A 15,729-nucleotide genomic window follows, 5' to 3' on the forward strand; every position below is an offset into this window, starting at 1 on the left:
AGAAACTTGAAAATGTTTGGTTTTCTTATTTATTTCAACTTCTATAACAAATGACAATTTGCAAGATGATATTTAAAAAAAAAAGAAAATAACAAATAGTATAAAGTATTCACAAGATATCTATATATCTATAACTTGTTTGGGAACGTGAGCTGCCAGGCCGTGTATTCTGAAATTGAATTTTGTGTTTATATATTTTTTGTTTTTAATAAAATACCATTTGAAATCCAATCCACAAATCCGCCTAATCGATCACCGTTCAAATATAAGTCAGGGCTGTGGGCCACTCTATCAGAGGTCAGTTGTGTTCCGAGAACCTGCATATTGACAATTTTTAGTATTAGAGAGTATGGCATTTATTGCCCAGGAGATTTGGAAAAGTGGTCATGTTGCATCAACTTTCAGTTTCAAATGTTTTGCTAACTATAGAAATTTAAAAAAAAATTCCACCTAATATTAATTAATTTTCTACTGACGAAAAATGTATTTTTATAAACTTGTAGTTTAGAAAAAAACTATTAAAACGAATTTTATGAATAGAAAATAAATTGTCAATTTTCAGTTGATTCAAAAAAAAAAATCACAAACAGTTTTCGATGCACCATAACTGAATTTTTAATTTTCCCACACTTTTCTAGTATAAACTTTCAATTTTTCAACCAAGTTGCAATTTTCCAAAGTAACATAGATTCAACCTTCAGCTCAAAAAAGTTACCTGTGGTGTATAAGAAAATGTGCTGTTATCAAAGTTTGTCTGAATAACATAAGTTGAGTATCTAGTGTTGAGATGTCTTGATGTTGGACCGTCGATGTTAGGTGAGATTCTGCAAGAAATGTATAATTCCTGCTGAAAAACTCTTGAAGCTTACGTCTCTGATCCAGTAATAACAATAATATAGTTGGGCCGGTTAGGATCCACACCAAACTCTGGCTCGTTGAGAATAATTGAGTCGATTCCTCTGAAAAAAAAGTGTATATTTGAATTTTTATTTTGCCAGTTTTTTTTTCTAAAAGCTTAAAAGCTCTTCTTCTCAACTCTTCTCAACTTCTCCCCACAAATTTCAGAGCATTGCAAGTCTAATTTTACATGCTTTGAGATCATGCTCGAAGAATCTACCCAGTTTGTGTTATATACCTACCTTCTCAAGTTGCTTATTCCAGAAGATGTGGTGATTTGGAAGTTTGAAATCTGAATTCTCAGTGACGTCACATCTTGTAAATCCGTCAAACTCCACACAGTGTTCACGGATCTTCCATATGTCACCACAGCCATCTTCGTATCATTTCCAGTTGATGTAAAGTTACCAACATTAGTGATAAAACTGTTCAAGAAGTTCTGCACATTCTGTGTATAGCCTTCTCCAAGAGCACTGTCCACCAGGAATATGTAGTCTGCCTTAACAGCATCCTTGCCGGAAATTGGTGTTGGGTAGATGGTGTTCTTGTAATCTGAAAATTTATGTTAACATTTGGATAGCGTTTGGTTACTCCAAAATTACAATAGCAATAAGTTAAGGGCACTGTAGCATCACTATCAAAAGTTTTATACAAAGGTAGTGCAGTCTGGAGCTTCGATAAATTTGCGAAACATTACCATTGTTCAGAGTTACCAAGAGATCGTTGACTGCTGGAGAATTGATCGATAGACTAGAAACATTTCTGACAGTCTCGTAAAATCCTGTATTTGTGAAATTTCTAACATAGTCAAATCTCTGGTTGTTGAGCCCCAAAGCAAATACCTTAAAATGATTGTGTACTCAAAACTGAGCAACCTCCTAGAACTTACAGAAGTCAAGTTCTTGATTTGCATTGCAGTGCCAGTATCTTTTGTATAGAAACTATCGGCGTGAGATAAAATGATTGTATAAGTGGTGACGTCATCTCTCCATCCGTTGGCCTCAGTGAGGAAGAAGAAGATTTCCTGCTCAATAGCTCCTGCCAAATCTGCGTCAGTAGAGTTTTCAGTGGCCTTGGCCAGTGTTAGCTGTTGGATTCTCTGCTTCACAACGTCATTGCTAGTTGACTCGAACAAATGGAAACCGTCCTGAAAATAATGGGATGTGACTAGAAACAAAATGATTGACTTACATGAGGAATGGTTCTTCCGTTATATGTCTGAAGAGCAAATTGTGTGGAAGATGGACCGACTGAGAATTTGGATGTGAAGTCTTGAAGGAAAGACTTCATGATCGAAAAATCAGAGTCAGTGAGACCAGTTTCATCCAGAAGGAAAATGATGTCGGCGGCAATTGAGGACGTTGGGAACGTGATACTATCTTCTGATTGTTGGTCTGCAAAATAACAACTGTCAAGTTGAAAAATGTCATGTTTTCCATGATCTTGTAGCTAAGTGAGCTCTCAACTTTGCTCAAAACCGTTTTGAAGTTTATGGAATCATAGCAATATTGTATTTCCCACTCACCACTATAGATTCTATTGGAAAGTGCCAAAACTGGATTTGGTGTAGAAACTTGCATCGATACCACACGATTGAGAAGATGAATGCTTGAGGAGACACTAAACCCGGAAATTAATTTACTATTTTTTATATGCTAAACTTACGAGAAAACATTGTTCGACGAATAAACCAGCTCCTGGAAATTGGTGCTTGCTGACTGGTTGTAATTAGCCACGTATAGTTGCTGCCCGGAGAGGAGCTGTTTCGAGTAAGACGTACCGGTAAGACTGAAGAATGTTATTTTGAAACGGGCAAATTAATTTTGAAAAACTTACTTCGTGGATCCAACAACGTAAATAATATAAGTTGGGCGGTCTGGTTGATTTCCAATCATATTTGACACGTATTGAATTGCATTTCCAACATTGGCTGTGTAGGATGAAGACGACATTGAGGACTTCCATGATGTCAGGTATTGATCCACAGCCTGAAAAATTTCAAAGTTTTCTAAAATATGCGGTATACGATAATTTAAATTCCGCACAGAAGTTACTTCTCGGTAAATCGGCGCCACTTCTAAACCAACTTTTTTTTTCTATCTGCCATTTACAAAAGCGGCAAAAGTTGGTTGAAGTTGGCTAAAGTTGGTTGAATGAGGCAGCGTTTTTACGCTTTGAACAACTGAAAAAAGTGTGTGAAAGTTGGCGAAAGTTGGCAAAAGTTGGTCAAGAAGTAGGCAAAATTGGTTAGAAAGCAGATAAAGTTGGTTTGAAAGTGGTTAAAATCTAATGGCAGATAGAAAGTCACAGTGTACACTTCTCCCAAAATGACTGTAAGAATGGACTCCTTATATGATTTTAAACCCGACTCTGGACATACAAACTTCTCTCAAAAAGAAAATAGACTTCACATGTACACTTCTCCCATAATGACTGTAAGAATGGACTCCTTATATGATTTTAAACCCGACTCTGGACATACAAACTTCTCTCAAAAAGAAAATAGACTTCACATGTACACTTCTCCCATAATGACTGTAAGAATGGACTCCTTATATGATTTTAAACCCGACTCTGGACATACAAACTTCTCTCAAAAAGAAAATAGACTTCACATGTACACTTCTCCCAAATTGACTGTAAGAATGGACTCCTTATATGATTTTAAACCCGACTCTGGACATACAAACTTCTCTCAAAAAGAAAATAGACTTCACATGTACACTTCTCCCATAATGACTGTAAGAATGGACTCCTTATATGATTTTAAACCCGACTCTGGACATACAAACTTCTCTCAAAAAGAAAATAGACTTCACATGTACACTTCTCCCAAATTGACTGTAAGAATGGACTCCTTATATGATTTTAAACCCGACTCTGGACATACAAACTTCTCACAAAAGAAAATAGACTTCACATGTACACTTCTCCCAAATTGACTGTAAGAATGGACTCCTTATATGATTTTAAACCCGACTCTGGACATACAAACTTCTCTCAAAAAGAAAATAGACTTCACATGTACACTTCTCCCAAATTGACTGTAAGAATGGACTCCTTATATGATTTTAAACCCGACTCTGGACATACAAACTTCTCTCAAAAAGAAAATAGACTTCACATGTACACTTCTCCCAAATTGACTGTAAGAATGGACTCCTTATATGATTTTAAACCCGACTCTGGACATACAAACTTCTCTCAAAAAGAAAATAGACTTCACATGTACACTTCTCCCAAATTGACTGTAAGAATGGACTCCTTATATGATTTTAAACCCGACTCTGGACATACAAACTTCTCTCAAAAAGAAAATAGACTTCACATGTACACTTCTCCCAAATTGACTGTAAGAATGGACTCCTTATATGATTTTAAACCCGACTCTGGACATACAAACTTCTCACAAAAGAAAATAGACTTCACATGTACACTTCTCCCATAATGACTGTAAGAATGGACTCCTTATATGATTTTAAACCCGACTCTGGACATACAAACTTCTCACAAAAGAAAATAGACTTCACATGTACACTTCTCCCATAATGACTGTAAGAATGGACTCCTTATATGATTTTAAACCCGACTCTGGACATACAAACTTCTCACAAAAGAAAATAGACTTCACATGTACACTTCTCCCATAATGACTGTAAGAATGGACTCCTTATATGATTTTAAACCCGACTCTGGACATACAAACTTCTCACAAAAGAAAATAGATTTCACATGTACACTTCTCCCATAATAACTGTAAGAATGGACTCTTTATATGATTTTAAACCCGACTCTGGACATACAAACTTCTCTCAAAAAGAAAATAGACTTCACATGTACACTTCTCCCAAATTGACTGTAAGAATGGACTCCTTATATGATTTTAAACCCGACTCTGGACATACAAACTTCTCTCAAAAAGAAAATAGACTTCACATGTACACTTCTCCCATAATGACTGTAAGAATGGACTCCTTATATGATTTTAAACCCGACTCTGGACATACAAACTTCTCACAAAAGAAAATAGATTTCACATGTACACTTCTCCCATAATAACTGTAAGAATGGACTCTTTATATGATTTTAAACCCGACTCTGGACATACAAACTTCTCTCAAAAAGAAAATAGACTTCACATGTACACTTCTCCCAAATTGACTGTAAGAATGGACTCCTTATATGATTTTAAACCCGACTCTGGACATACAAACTTCTCACAAAAGAAAATAGACTTCACATGTACACTTCTCCCATAATGACTGTAAGAATGGACTCCTTATATGATTTTAAACCCGACTCTGGACATACAAACTTCTCTCAAAAAGAAAATAGACTTCACAGTGTACACTTCTCCCAAAATGACTGTAAGAATGGACTCCTTATATGATTTTAAACCCGACTCTGGACATACAAACTTCTCTCAAAAAGAAAATAGACTTCACATGTACACTTCTCCCAAATTGACTGTAAGAATGGACTCCTTATATGATTTTAAACCCGACTCTGGACATACAAACTTCTCTCAAAAAGAAAATAGACTTCACATGTACACTTCTCCCAAATTGACTGTAAGAATGGACTCCTTATATGATTTTAAACCCGACTCTGGACATACAAACTTCTCTCAAAAAGAAAATAGACTTCACATGTACACTTCTCCCAAATTGACTGTAAGAATGGACTCCTTATATTATTTTAAACCCGACTCTGGACATACAAACTTCTCTCAAAAAGAAAATAGACTTCACATGTACACTTCTCCCAAATTGACTGTAAGAATGGACTCCTTATATGATTTTAAACCCGACTCTGGACATACAAACTTCTCTCAAAAAGAAAATAGACTTCACAGTGTACACTTCTCCCATAATGACTGTAAGAATGGACTCCTTATATGATTTTAAACCCGACTCTGGACATACAAACTTCTCTCAAAAAGAAAATAGACTTCACATGTACACTTCTCCCATAATGACTGTAAGAATGGACTCCTTATATGATTTTAAACCCGACTCTGGACATACAAACTTCTCTCAAAAAGAAAATAGACTTCACATGTACACTTCTCCCAAATTGACTGTAAGAATGGACTCCTTATATGATTTTAAACCCGACTCTGGACATACAAACTTCTCTCAAAAAGAAAATAGACTTCACAGTGTACACTTCTCCCAAAATGACTGTAAGAATGGACTCCTTATATGATTTTAAACCCGACTCTGGACATACAAACTTCTCTCAAAAAGAAAATAGACTTCACATGTACACTTCTCCCAAATTGACTGTAAGAATGGACTCCTTATATGATTTTAAACCCGACTCTGGACATACAAACTTCTCACAAAAGAAAATAGACTTCACATGTACACTTCTCCCAAATTGACTGTAAGAATGGACTCCTTATATGATTTTAAACCCGACTCTGGACATACAAACTTCTCACAAAAGAAAATAGACTTCACATGTACACTTCTCCCATAATGACTGTAAGAATGGACTCCTTATATGATTTTAAACCCGACTCTGGACATACAAACTTCTCTCAAAAAGAAAATAGACTTCACATGTACACTTCTCCCAAATTGACTGTAAGAATGGACTCCTTATATGATTTTAAACCCGACTCTGGACATACAAACTTCTCTCAAAAAGAAAATAGACTTCACATGTACACTTCTCCCAAATTGACTGTAAGAATGGACTCCTTATATGATTTTAAACCCGACTCTGGACATACAAACTTCTCACAAAAGAAAATAGACTTCACATGTACACTTCTCCCATAATGACTGTAAGAATGGACTCCTTATATGATTTTAAACCCGACTCTGGACATACAAACTTCTCTCAAAAAGAAAATAGACTTCACATGTACACTTCTCCCAAATTGACTGTAAGAATGGACTCCTTATATGATTTTAAACCCGACTCTGGACATACAAACTTCTCTCAAAAAGAAAATAGACTTCACATGTACACTTCTCCCAAATTGACTGTAAGAATGGACTCCTTATATGATTTTAAACCCGACTCTGGACATACAAACTTCTCTCAAAAAGAAAATAGACTTCACATGTACACTTCTCCCATAATGACTGTAAGAATGGACTCCTTATATGATTTTAAACCCGACTCTGGACATACAAACTTCTCTCAAAAAGAAAATAGACTTCACATGTACACTTCTCCCAAATTGACTGTAAGAATGGACTCCTTATATGATTTTAAACCCGACTCTGGACATACAAACTTCTCTCAAAAAGAAAATAGACTTCACATGTACACTTCTCCCATAATGACTGTAAGAATGGACTCCTTATATGATTTTAAACCCGACTCTGGACATACAAACTTCTCACAAAAGAAAATAGATTTCACATGTACACTTCTCCCATAATAACTGTAAGAATGGACTCTTTATATGATTTTAAACCCGACTCTGGACATACAAACTTCTCTCAAAAAGAAAATAGACTTCACATGTACACTTCTCCCAAATTGACTGTAAGAATGGACTCCTTATATGATTTTAAACCCGACTCTGGACATACAAACTTCTCTCAAAAAGAAAATAGACTTCACATGTACACTTCTCCCATAATGACTGTAAGAATGGACTCCTTATATGATTTTAAACCCGACTCTGGACATACAAACTTCTCTCAAAAAGAAAATAGACTTCACATGTACACTTCTCCCAAATTGACTGTAAGAATGGACTCCTTATATGATTTTAAACCCGACTCTGGACATACAAACTTCTCTCAAAAAGAAAATAGACTTCACATGTACACTTCTCCCATAATGACTGTAAGAATGGACTCCTTATATGATTTTAAACCCGACTCTGGACATACAAACTTCTCACAAAAGAAAATAGATTTCACATGTACACTTCTCCCATAATAACTGTAAGAATGGACTCTTTATATGATTTTTTTCTCTTTCCTTTTTTTTGGGAAAAAAAAATTGCCTAGATTATTTTTTAAAGCCTCCAAGAAGTAGTCATTTTCTCAGCTAGAAACTCTCCACCGAACGTTCTGTTATTTTTTTTTAAATCGTTAAAAAATTCGTAAAAAAACTTGACCGCGTGGGAGAGTTGAACTCATCAGAGAGTTGAACTGGACATACAAACAAAAAATGATTAACTTCAGATTTGTTTGTTCAACTCTCCTAGCGGTCAAATTCTTAAACATTCTTAAACAGTCATCGGACATTGTTAAAAAGCGCGCAAAGCTTAGACACTAGTTGACCTGAAATGTAAGCTGCCAACCGTTGATCTACTGTTTTGAGCTACACCTAAGCTTCGGTGTTATACAAGCTTCAACATGAAAAAGTGCACTGAAAAACAACCTACCAGCTGTGATGAAGAGAGTTGCAATGGAGCAATGACATTGTCAGAGAATGGCACAATACTGATTTGAGTTCTGTAAAACTTTTTCCAGTTAAACTAAATACCAAACTCCTAAAAATGTTACTTAATATTTCCCACAAGGAATGGAGTCACGGAGTCTGACACAAATTGTACAATATTGCTATGATCCGCATAACTATTTCCGGATTGGTCAACAACATAAATCAAATTTCCGAAGAAATTCGACGTAGATGGTGTACGCTTTTTAGTTGTCATTTGATAGATTCTATCAGCCAAGTTGTAATTTGTGTCGATTCCAGTGAAGGAAGAGTTCCAATCGGATACCATGAATGCATTCTGAGCAAATGAAGATAGAGCCGAGGGAGTCATATTTGAAGAGAGGCCAATGGAAATTGTGCGAATACCCTTGCGTTGGAGGTTCGACAGCTCCTGGGATACAGAGGAAGATGACCTGGAAGCAGTTGTTGAAAAACTTATTTTTGAGGGGTTGAACTCACGATCCAAGCGTGAAGAGCACGAGGAAGTTCTCATTAAGTGCTCTGTAGCCAGAAGTTGTATTTTCATAGACATTCTGTCGAACATTAGCAAGAACACTTGCAACATCCCTATAATTCTGATGGGATCTTGAGAACAGAGATAGCTTCTCATTTCTGCAGGAGCTCAGGTCGTAGTAGTTATTGGTCTAAAAACTTGATTAGAGAGGAGATACACTTCACAACCTCACCTGAACAAAGATGCAAGAGTACTCAACAGTGGTTCCATCAAACGTGGCTAGTGTGAACCTAGATCCCTTCTCTCCCACTGAATACTTGATCAGAAGGATGTCAAGGAAAGTACGGATCTTTTCAAAGTAGACATCTGTCATCGCGTTGTCTGGGCTTGAAGATGTATCGACTAACAGAGTGATATCTGGCCAAACACTTCTAGCCTTGACAACTGGAATTGGACCAGGCAGAGTTGGACTTGGCGATGCTGGCTGTTGAGTTGGAGCTGGAAAAGGGATGTGGCAACTAGAGTTGATGGTGGGACTTACGTTGAAGTGGAAGGTAAATGCAAGTATGTTGAGTGAGGGAGTTGGCCAGTTGTCTCACTGAGTATTTGTTGTAGCCGCTGAGCTGGAATAAATTACTGTGAGTTGGTTAGCCAAACACTGAAATGTTAGGTCAGGCACGGACAAGCCCAGATGTATATTTGTTCACATTTTGAATACTAATCTAAGTGCTAGAGTTGCAATATTTTCTGTGCCTAATAGTATAATTTTCGAATCTATCGCATCTATCACATCACAACCTCACAAAAACCTTATTATAGAAAATTCGGGATAGGACAGATTTGAAAATCCCTACTTCATTTTTCCATCATTTACCTGATATGCATTAATATTGACTTGATAATCAGCTCCCGGAATAGTGTTTGTATTGATTGTGAGAGCAGATGTGTAACCTCCAACAAGCTGAACCATGGCGTCGTGCTCCGAGAATGCATTCTCCATGTCACTAATGCTGAAATCAGTATGGTTAGAATTATCCCCACAGCTTTAGAAATGTTCTTACTCCATTCTGTCCGTGATTAGAATCACATTTTTACTGGCGTAGTTTCTTCCGTCTTGGAAGATTTCAATTGCCTTCTTGTAAGCTCTGCAATATAAAATCTGTGCTGAAATTTCAGCCAAATTTCCAATTTCTTACGTAGACAAAGTAGCAGTTCCTTGTGTGGGCCGGAATGTGATAGAACTAACCAAGCTTTGATAATCTGCTGGGCTCAGGAGATATGTGAAATCAGCATGCTAAAATTGCAGTTCACGCAATTAGATTCAAAAACTAGCTTTACTCACAATCAACACATCCAAATAGTAGTATGAAGCAATTGCAAAATTGATTGGTGTCGATGAGGTGAGTGCTCTTCCAGAAACTGCTCCAGTGGCACCTAGCAGGTCAGGGATCAGCTGATAAGCGGTGAAGTTGAGGATGTTGTTCCAGTTGTTCTGGTTATTGGCGTGAAGGAGGATCAGTGTGTCGATTGGGTCCTCGCAAGGTGGGTTGACTGAAAGTTTGATTATATATAAAATATGTCTATGTACTTGGTATTTCTGAAATTATTTTTAGTTTTGATATCAAACTAAATTTAGAGATTCTAAAATAAGCAGCCGACACTGATCTACGCTCGCGATGGACCAAGTGGGAAAGATCCTCATCAGTTTTAAGACTTTGGAATACCAGTAATCTTCCTTACCAAATTGAGGAATTCCTGGACAATATTGATTGTTCATGAAATTATCCACCACTGGTAGAATTGCATCGGAGATTTTCTGTGCTACTGATGCACGGCTGTCTGTTGTCTGAAAATTATCCTCCTCATAAATTAAAAAAACCACAACCCACATTCAAAGGAGAAGATCCCATGATTGCATTTGCGTCAATTGAGTTTGAGCCAGTTAGCGCGTCCAATTGGTTTTTAGAAGAATAGGGTCCGATCACAACTCCTTGAACAGTGGCTAGTTGTCTGACGGCGGCGGCGTCAGCAGTAGGATCTGGGCAACAGTTGGAGAGCTTCTCGTAGTTACCACGGGCGAAGAAGATGACTAGGTTGTTATTTTGAAGGTAGCCGTTTCTGATATTGTTGGCGGTCAGGGAGAATCCGCTGTAAAGTTAGCAATTCTTTTCTTGATTGTTTTGATTCCGATTCATATTAGAAAATCAGTAAGCTAAAATAAAAGAAGCTCACAGTTGAAGATCAGAAGCCGCACCAATTGGCAAATTAGTGTTATTCAATGTGTTTATAGCAGAGTTTCCGTCGGTGGCATGATCAAGAAGCACTGCACTTTGACCGGATTGGTTAGGGGCCAGGTTGTCTGGAGATGAGAAGTACACCAATGACACCGACATTTTGAACGGAGAAATCATGGACTGGTAATGGCTCATCACATTCAATACGGCACGGGTTTCCTGGAAATTTTGGTGTAAAAAGTAAGAGATTAGTTAAGATTGACATCTGTTATGCGTGAATGGAGTCTCAAGACTTGAAATTACAGGAAAATCCAAAAACAGTGCCAAAGTTCTAGAACAATTTGGAAGTCAAACACAAAATCTAGAAAAAAATAGTGTTATAATCTATATACATAATTATACTTGTCCGATAACTGTATGTATAAACTGATAATGACAACATATCAGGTGCTAACTATTTAGACTGTAGACCGAATTGCGACATAAGTTATATCCTTGTCTAAATTTATCTTACAGATCATAAGCTATCTTTAACGCCTCAACTTCACGATACCAGAAATGGTGAGACACTTACCACATCAATGTAATTAGCTCCCTCAGCTTCAGAAGTTTCAATGACAAAAGTGAGTCCAGTATAACAATTTGAGTAGTCTTTGCATCTCAACTGATGATTTGTTGAGTTCAAAATGTTCGCATCGAGAATTCCATTTGGTTGGCTCACTCCAACGTAGATTGACTGACTGTAGCCATCGTAAACTCCAAATTGAGTGGCATTCTGCACATTCTGCTTGCTCTGCACAGTTTCGATGAGATCTAAACCGATAGAGTTCGAAATGCTGAACTAAAAAAGAACATTCCGTACCAACTCCAATAACTTCTGTTTGCAATTGAGATCTAATAGTTAGGGTGGTGTTAATAACTTTTGGGACTAGTCCAGCGTAATCCGTTCTGGAATTGGAAATTTTTATTGGAGAGAAAATCAGAAACCTTACCCATCAGTGATATAGTAGAGGAGGGAAGTGACGGAGTCGTCGTTGTATTGAGATTTCGTTTTGATAAAGTTGAGAGCTTCATTGAATCCTCTGTAAGACGAGGTTCATGTTTGATTGGTGCTGTTTTCCATAAATTTTAAAAATTTTAAGGCTTTTGGCAACTTTTACCAATACATCGTTACTTATTACTTCATATCGGTAAGACTGGCACAGTTCTACTATAACTTACACAGTAACATCTGAAGTACCAAGTTGTTGGCCTGCATTGCTAATTGCACCGGTGAAAGTTTGAAGATCAGTGTACCCGTTCTAAAAGTTTAAAATGTTTCTAGTTATAAAGTTCTGATCTATTTGAAACTTACCGATTCTGCGATAACAACTTGGTTGTAAATAATAAACGCAAAAGTTGTCTGAGAGTTGTATGTTGATAGTGAGGTAGCAGTGTTTTTGGCAAATTGGATGGCGCTCTGTAAGTGGTTTTTCGAATTTCTATACAACGTATCAAATTAATGTATAGGCAATCCATGCTACACAATTCACCCTGAACCTTTATGCAATTTTTATTTCTTACATTATATCCACTGAGTAGAAGAGTCTGTGATTGATCGATCAAGAATAGAACATTCTGTTTACAAGAAGCAATTGGTGGGAACAATGGATTTACTGTAGTCCTGACAGCCGGGTTCGTGGTAGTTCCGATTGTAGTGATCAGTGGTAGTCTGGTTGGTGGAGGCGTTGGTGGGGCTGCAGTCGGGTAGAATGCTGCACAGATCCATTGAGCTTGGGTTTGAAGGACTGATGGATTCATAAGATAGTCGACTGTGTCGATCGGGTAGAAATGAGAATAATCGGTTGCCAACTGCATAACGACTCCTTGTTGGGCTTGAGAAGTGGACATCAAGATGAAGCCGAGAGAGAAGAAGTATTGGCTTTTGAGAGCACTGGCAATTGGGGAAGCGGATTGAGCTTCATCGAAGTCGCTGGAATGTTTTGGTTTTTAATAAATGTAGTCTGAATATTTTGAGGAACGTCTAAACTATGAAGCATCAAATTATTGAATATGGCCATACACTATCTTGTGAGTCTAGCGTCTGCAAAACATTTACGGGATATTTCAGCAGAGTCTGAAAAACAGTTATCCCATGATCGTTGAGGGTATTCACTCCGCAGTAAGGAACGATGATAAAGATTCAATGTTCCCGCTAGACTTCAAAATGCCGACTATATTTTCAAGTCTAATTTAAAGCCCACAAAAACTCAGCAAACAACTTACAATCCATCTCCAACAACAATGATATTTCCAGCAACTCCTGGAATCGGCCGGTAATTGTTGTATACAAAACGAAGAGCACTGAAATTAAATTTCTTATCAACCAGATAAAACAAATGACTAACTCAGTGAGTTGATGTCCATCAGCACCAGTTGGGTTCACAATTGACGAGTTGAGGTTGGCAACGATGGAAGCCCAGGCTGGTTGGTTGCGGGCACGTCCCATCGGCGTTCTGAACGGACAAGAAAATATTTTTTGCTTCTCAAATGTTTTAATAAATCGGTTTAATTCTCCAGAGATTTTAAACAGTTCTTAAAAATCTGCAATATCTCAAAGGTTCAGTAATTTGCACCTAAATTTTTTCCAACAAAAAAAACTAACGGCTCATTTGCTCCATAAACAACAAGCCGGAACTCTTGATTATTCCAATTAGTATTTTGATCTAAGTTTACCAATGAAGCAGCATTACTCAAGTAGTTCGAAATCATTGCCAGCTTATTATCCAGCGTTCCAATAATTGGCACGGATACGTCAACCAAGAAAATGTTTCTGAATGGCGTGGAAGATGAATCACAGACTGCGCCAAGTTTCATAGGAGCTGTGGTAGTGGGCGGCATATTTGATGGTGGTACAGATGGAGAAACAGATGGATTGACCGGTTGAGTAGGAGGAATGAGGCCCGAGCATTGCGATGTTGAAGACACTGAAGAAAACTTGTTTTAACAGTAGATAACGTTTTTTAGTTTCTAGTCAAGTTTCAACCATAGTAGTCCCGATTCGTAGTAAAATGTTACCGTTTTAGTATGATATCATGAAGTACATTTGTGTTAAAGGTAGATCATTACTCATTACTAGAATTTTATTACTAGAAATACTAGACTCATTACTAGGTCATTACAGAAAACTGCCGGTAGTAAATATTTTTCAGCTAGCACAAATTCCAGAGAAATTTAAGCACAATTATTTGTAATTAGCCTTCAAAACTTTAACTTAGATTTTTCAAATTTCAATTTCTCTTTCATATTTCACATATTAGAGTAATTTTGAGCAAACTTTAGTAGAATATTACTTCTGTAGGCAATATCAGTAGAATATTACTTCACTAGGCAATATCCGCACATCTCAATATTATTCAGGAAATCTGAAAAAAAGTTCAAACCAACCGAATGCGTTGGTCAGGTAACCCTGCGACGAAAGTGCATTTATAACAGATGCTGGTGTTGCTGTTGTATCCGGGAAGATCAGCTCAGCGTAGAAGTTAACTCCATTTGGATTTTGGCTGAAAACTTGACTCTGGCCAATTGATATACATTTTGTTCTATGCTTCATGACTCCCATTTGTGACTACTTATTTTTTATCGGCTTATCATATATCAATTATACAACGCCCGAGCATCTGGAAAACTGATAAGGAACTCACGTAAACGCATTAATTTGAGTTGTGAGCGGTGCTGAGCCAAATGAATTTGTTGGGCTTGTGTAGGCATTTGAGATCTAAATAAAATTAGCTTAAAAATTTTAATAAATCGTTGAGATGTAAATTTTTAAGTGACTTTCAAAAAATCTTACGTTTGTCGAAATTCCAGTGGCAAGAGTTTTGAAAGCATCTGAATTCGAATTTGCATAATCAGAATTCCATGAAATTCCGGCTACAAGAGAAGTCGTGAAAATTACGACTGGTTGGATTGTCGGCACAGGCGTTGTAGTAGGAATGTCTTCAGGCATAGGTGCTGGAAAGTAACCGATTATGGATTGTTTTAAAAGTAATACTCTTTCTATTTTTTAGTTATTAGTTCTTTTATATTTTACAATATAGTCTATTCCATATAGTGTAACATTTTTACCCAATTACTCTGACAAGGCTTGTGAAATAAGATGTCCTATTTTGAAATTTCAGACCTAGTCTTTTGGTAAACACATTTTTTGAGGCTAATGTTTCCAGGGCGGCCTGAATCTCGAAAAGAGAAATAACGTACTTGATAATGAAAAATTATATAAAGTGGTCCATAATTATGAGCTCCCTGTATACAAAAGAAAACTCACGCATGGGTGGTATACTTGCAATCGCCACACCTAACATTACAGATCCAGCAATCAGCATGGCAAGGGATACGAAGAAGAATCCAATGTTGACCCATTCTCGAAGTTTTAGACTTTTTATAAAGTCTGTAATAAAAACAAATGGGATTATTATTACAGTTCACAATGCAAAAAATACTCACCTACAAACCCCATATTGAACGCCAAAAAATGAAAATCTAGGAGCTTGGCGCGGAAAAAGAAATAAAACTGAAGTAAATCAAGGCTGCCGCCACCCGCTTATCTATATATCAGTGGCACAGTGAATTAGTGTTTGGAAATGTGTGCCGTTGCATCATATTATTGTGATAAGCGCTTTGATTTCACCCGAAAAAGGAGCACAAGCCTTGATGTATCATTGCGAGTTAGATGATGAAATTTATGAC

General features: G+C 37.0%; 1 protein-coding gene across 1 annotated transcript; it reads right to left on the bottom strand.

Annotated features, from left to right (window-relative positions):
* Positions 1-14: 14 nt before the first annotated feature.
* Positions 15-15,607, bottom strand: R193.2 (VWFA domain-containing protein). Its single transcript, NM_075817.5, has 37 exons — positions 15,487-15,607; positions 15,308-15,430; positions 14,834-14,994; positions 14,685-14,758; positions 14,428-14,543; positions 13,646-13,967; positions 13,389-13,496; positions 13,267-13,344; positions 12,565-12,973; positions 12,356-12,460; positions 12,223-12,302; positions 11,994-12,083; positions 11,864-11,949; positions 11,576-11,814; positions 11,000-11,220; positions 10,657-10,915; positions 10,508-10,613; positions 10,110-10,318; positions 9,964-10,061; positions 9,829-9,912; positions 9,642-9,777; positions 9,309-9,390; positions 9,000-9,265; positions 8,773-8,957; positions 8,379-8,726; positions 8,258-8,327; positions 2,734-2,885; positions 2,563-2,685; positions 2,423-2,517; positions 2,089-2,291; positions 1,787-2,044; positions 1,595-1,739; positions 1,140-1,449; positions 870-959; positions 716-824; positions 218-317; positions 15-169 (listed from the first exon to the last, which is right to left on the bottom strand). Exons 1-37 carry the CDS (start codon positions 15,497-15,499, stop codon positions 129-131), a joined length of 5,694 nt encoding a protein of 1,897 aa, NP_508218.4. The 5' UTR covers positions 15,500-15,607; the 3' UTR covers positions 15-128.
* Positions 15,608-15,729: the final 122 nt, after the last annotated feature.

The sequence above is a fragment of the Caenorhabditis elegans genome, chromosome X, assembly GCF_000002985.6.
Source record: "Caenorhabditis elegans chromosome X".
NCBI lineage: Eukaryota > Metazoa > Nematoda > Chromadorea > Rhabditida > Rhabditidae > Caenorhabditis > Caenorhabditis elegans.

What these genes read in the sequence shown, in the direction of transcription:
- R193.2 (NM_075817.5), bottom strand. An exon ending in GAGCTAATTACATTGATGTG is followed by an intron (nt 11,221 to 11,575) that starts GTAAGTGTCTCA and finishes CAAAATTTCCAG; the next exon opens with GAAACCCGTGCCGTATTGAA. An exon ending in TGTGGATTGGATTTCAAATG is followed by an intron (nt 170 to 217) that starts GTATTTTATTAA and finishes ATTCAATTTCAG; the next exon opens with AATACACGGCCTGGCAGCTC.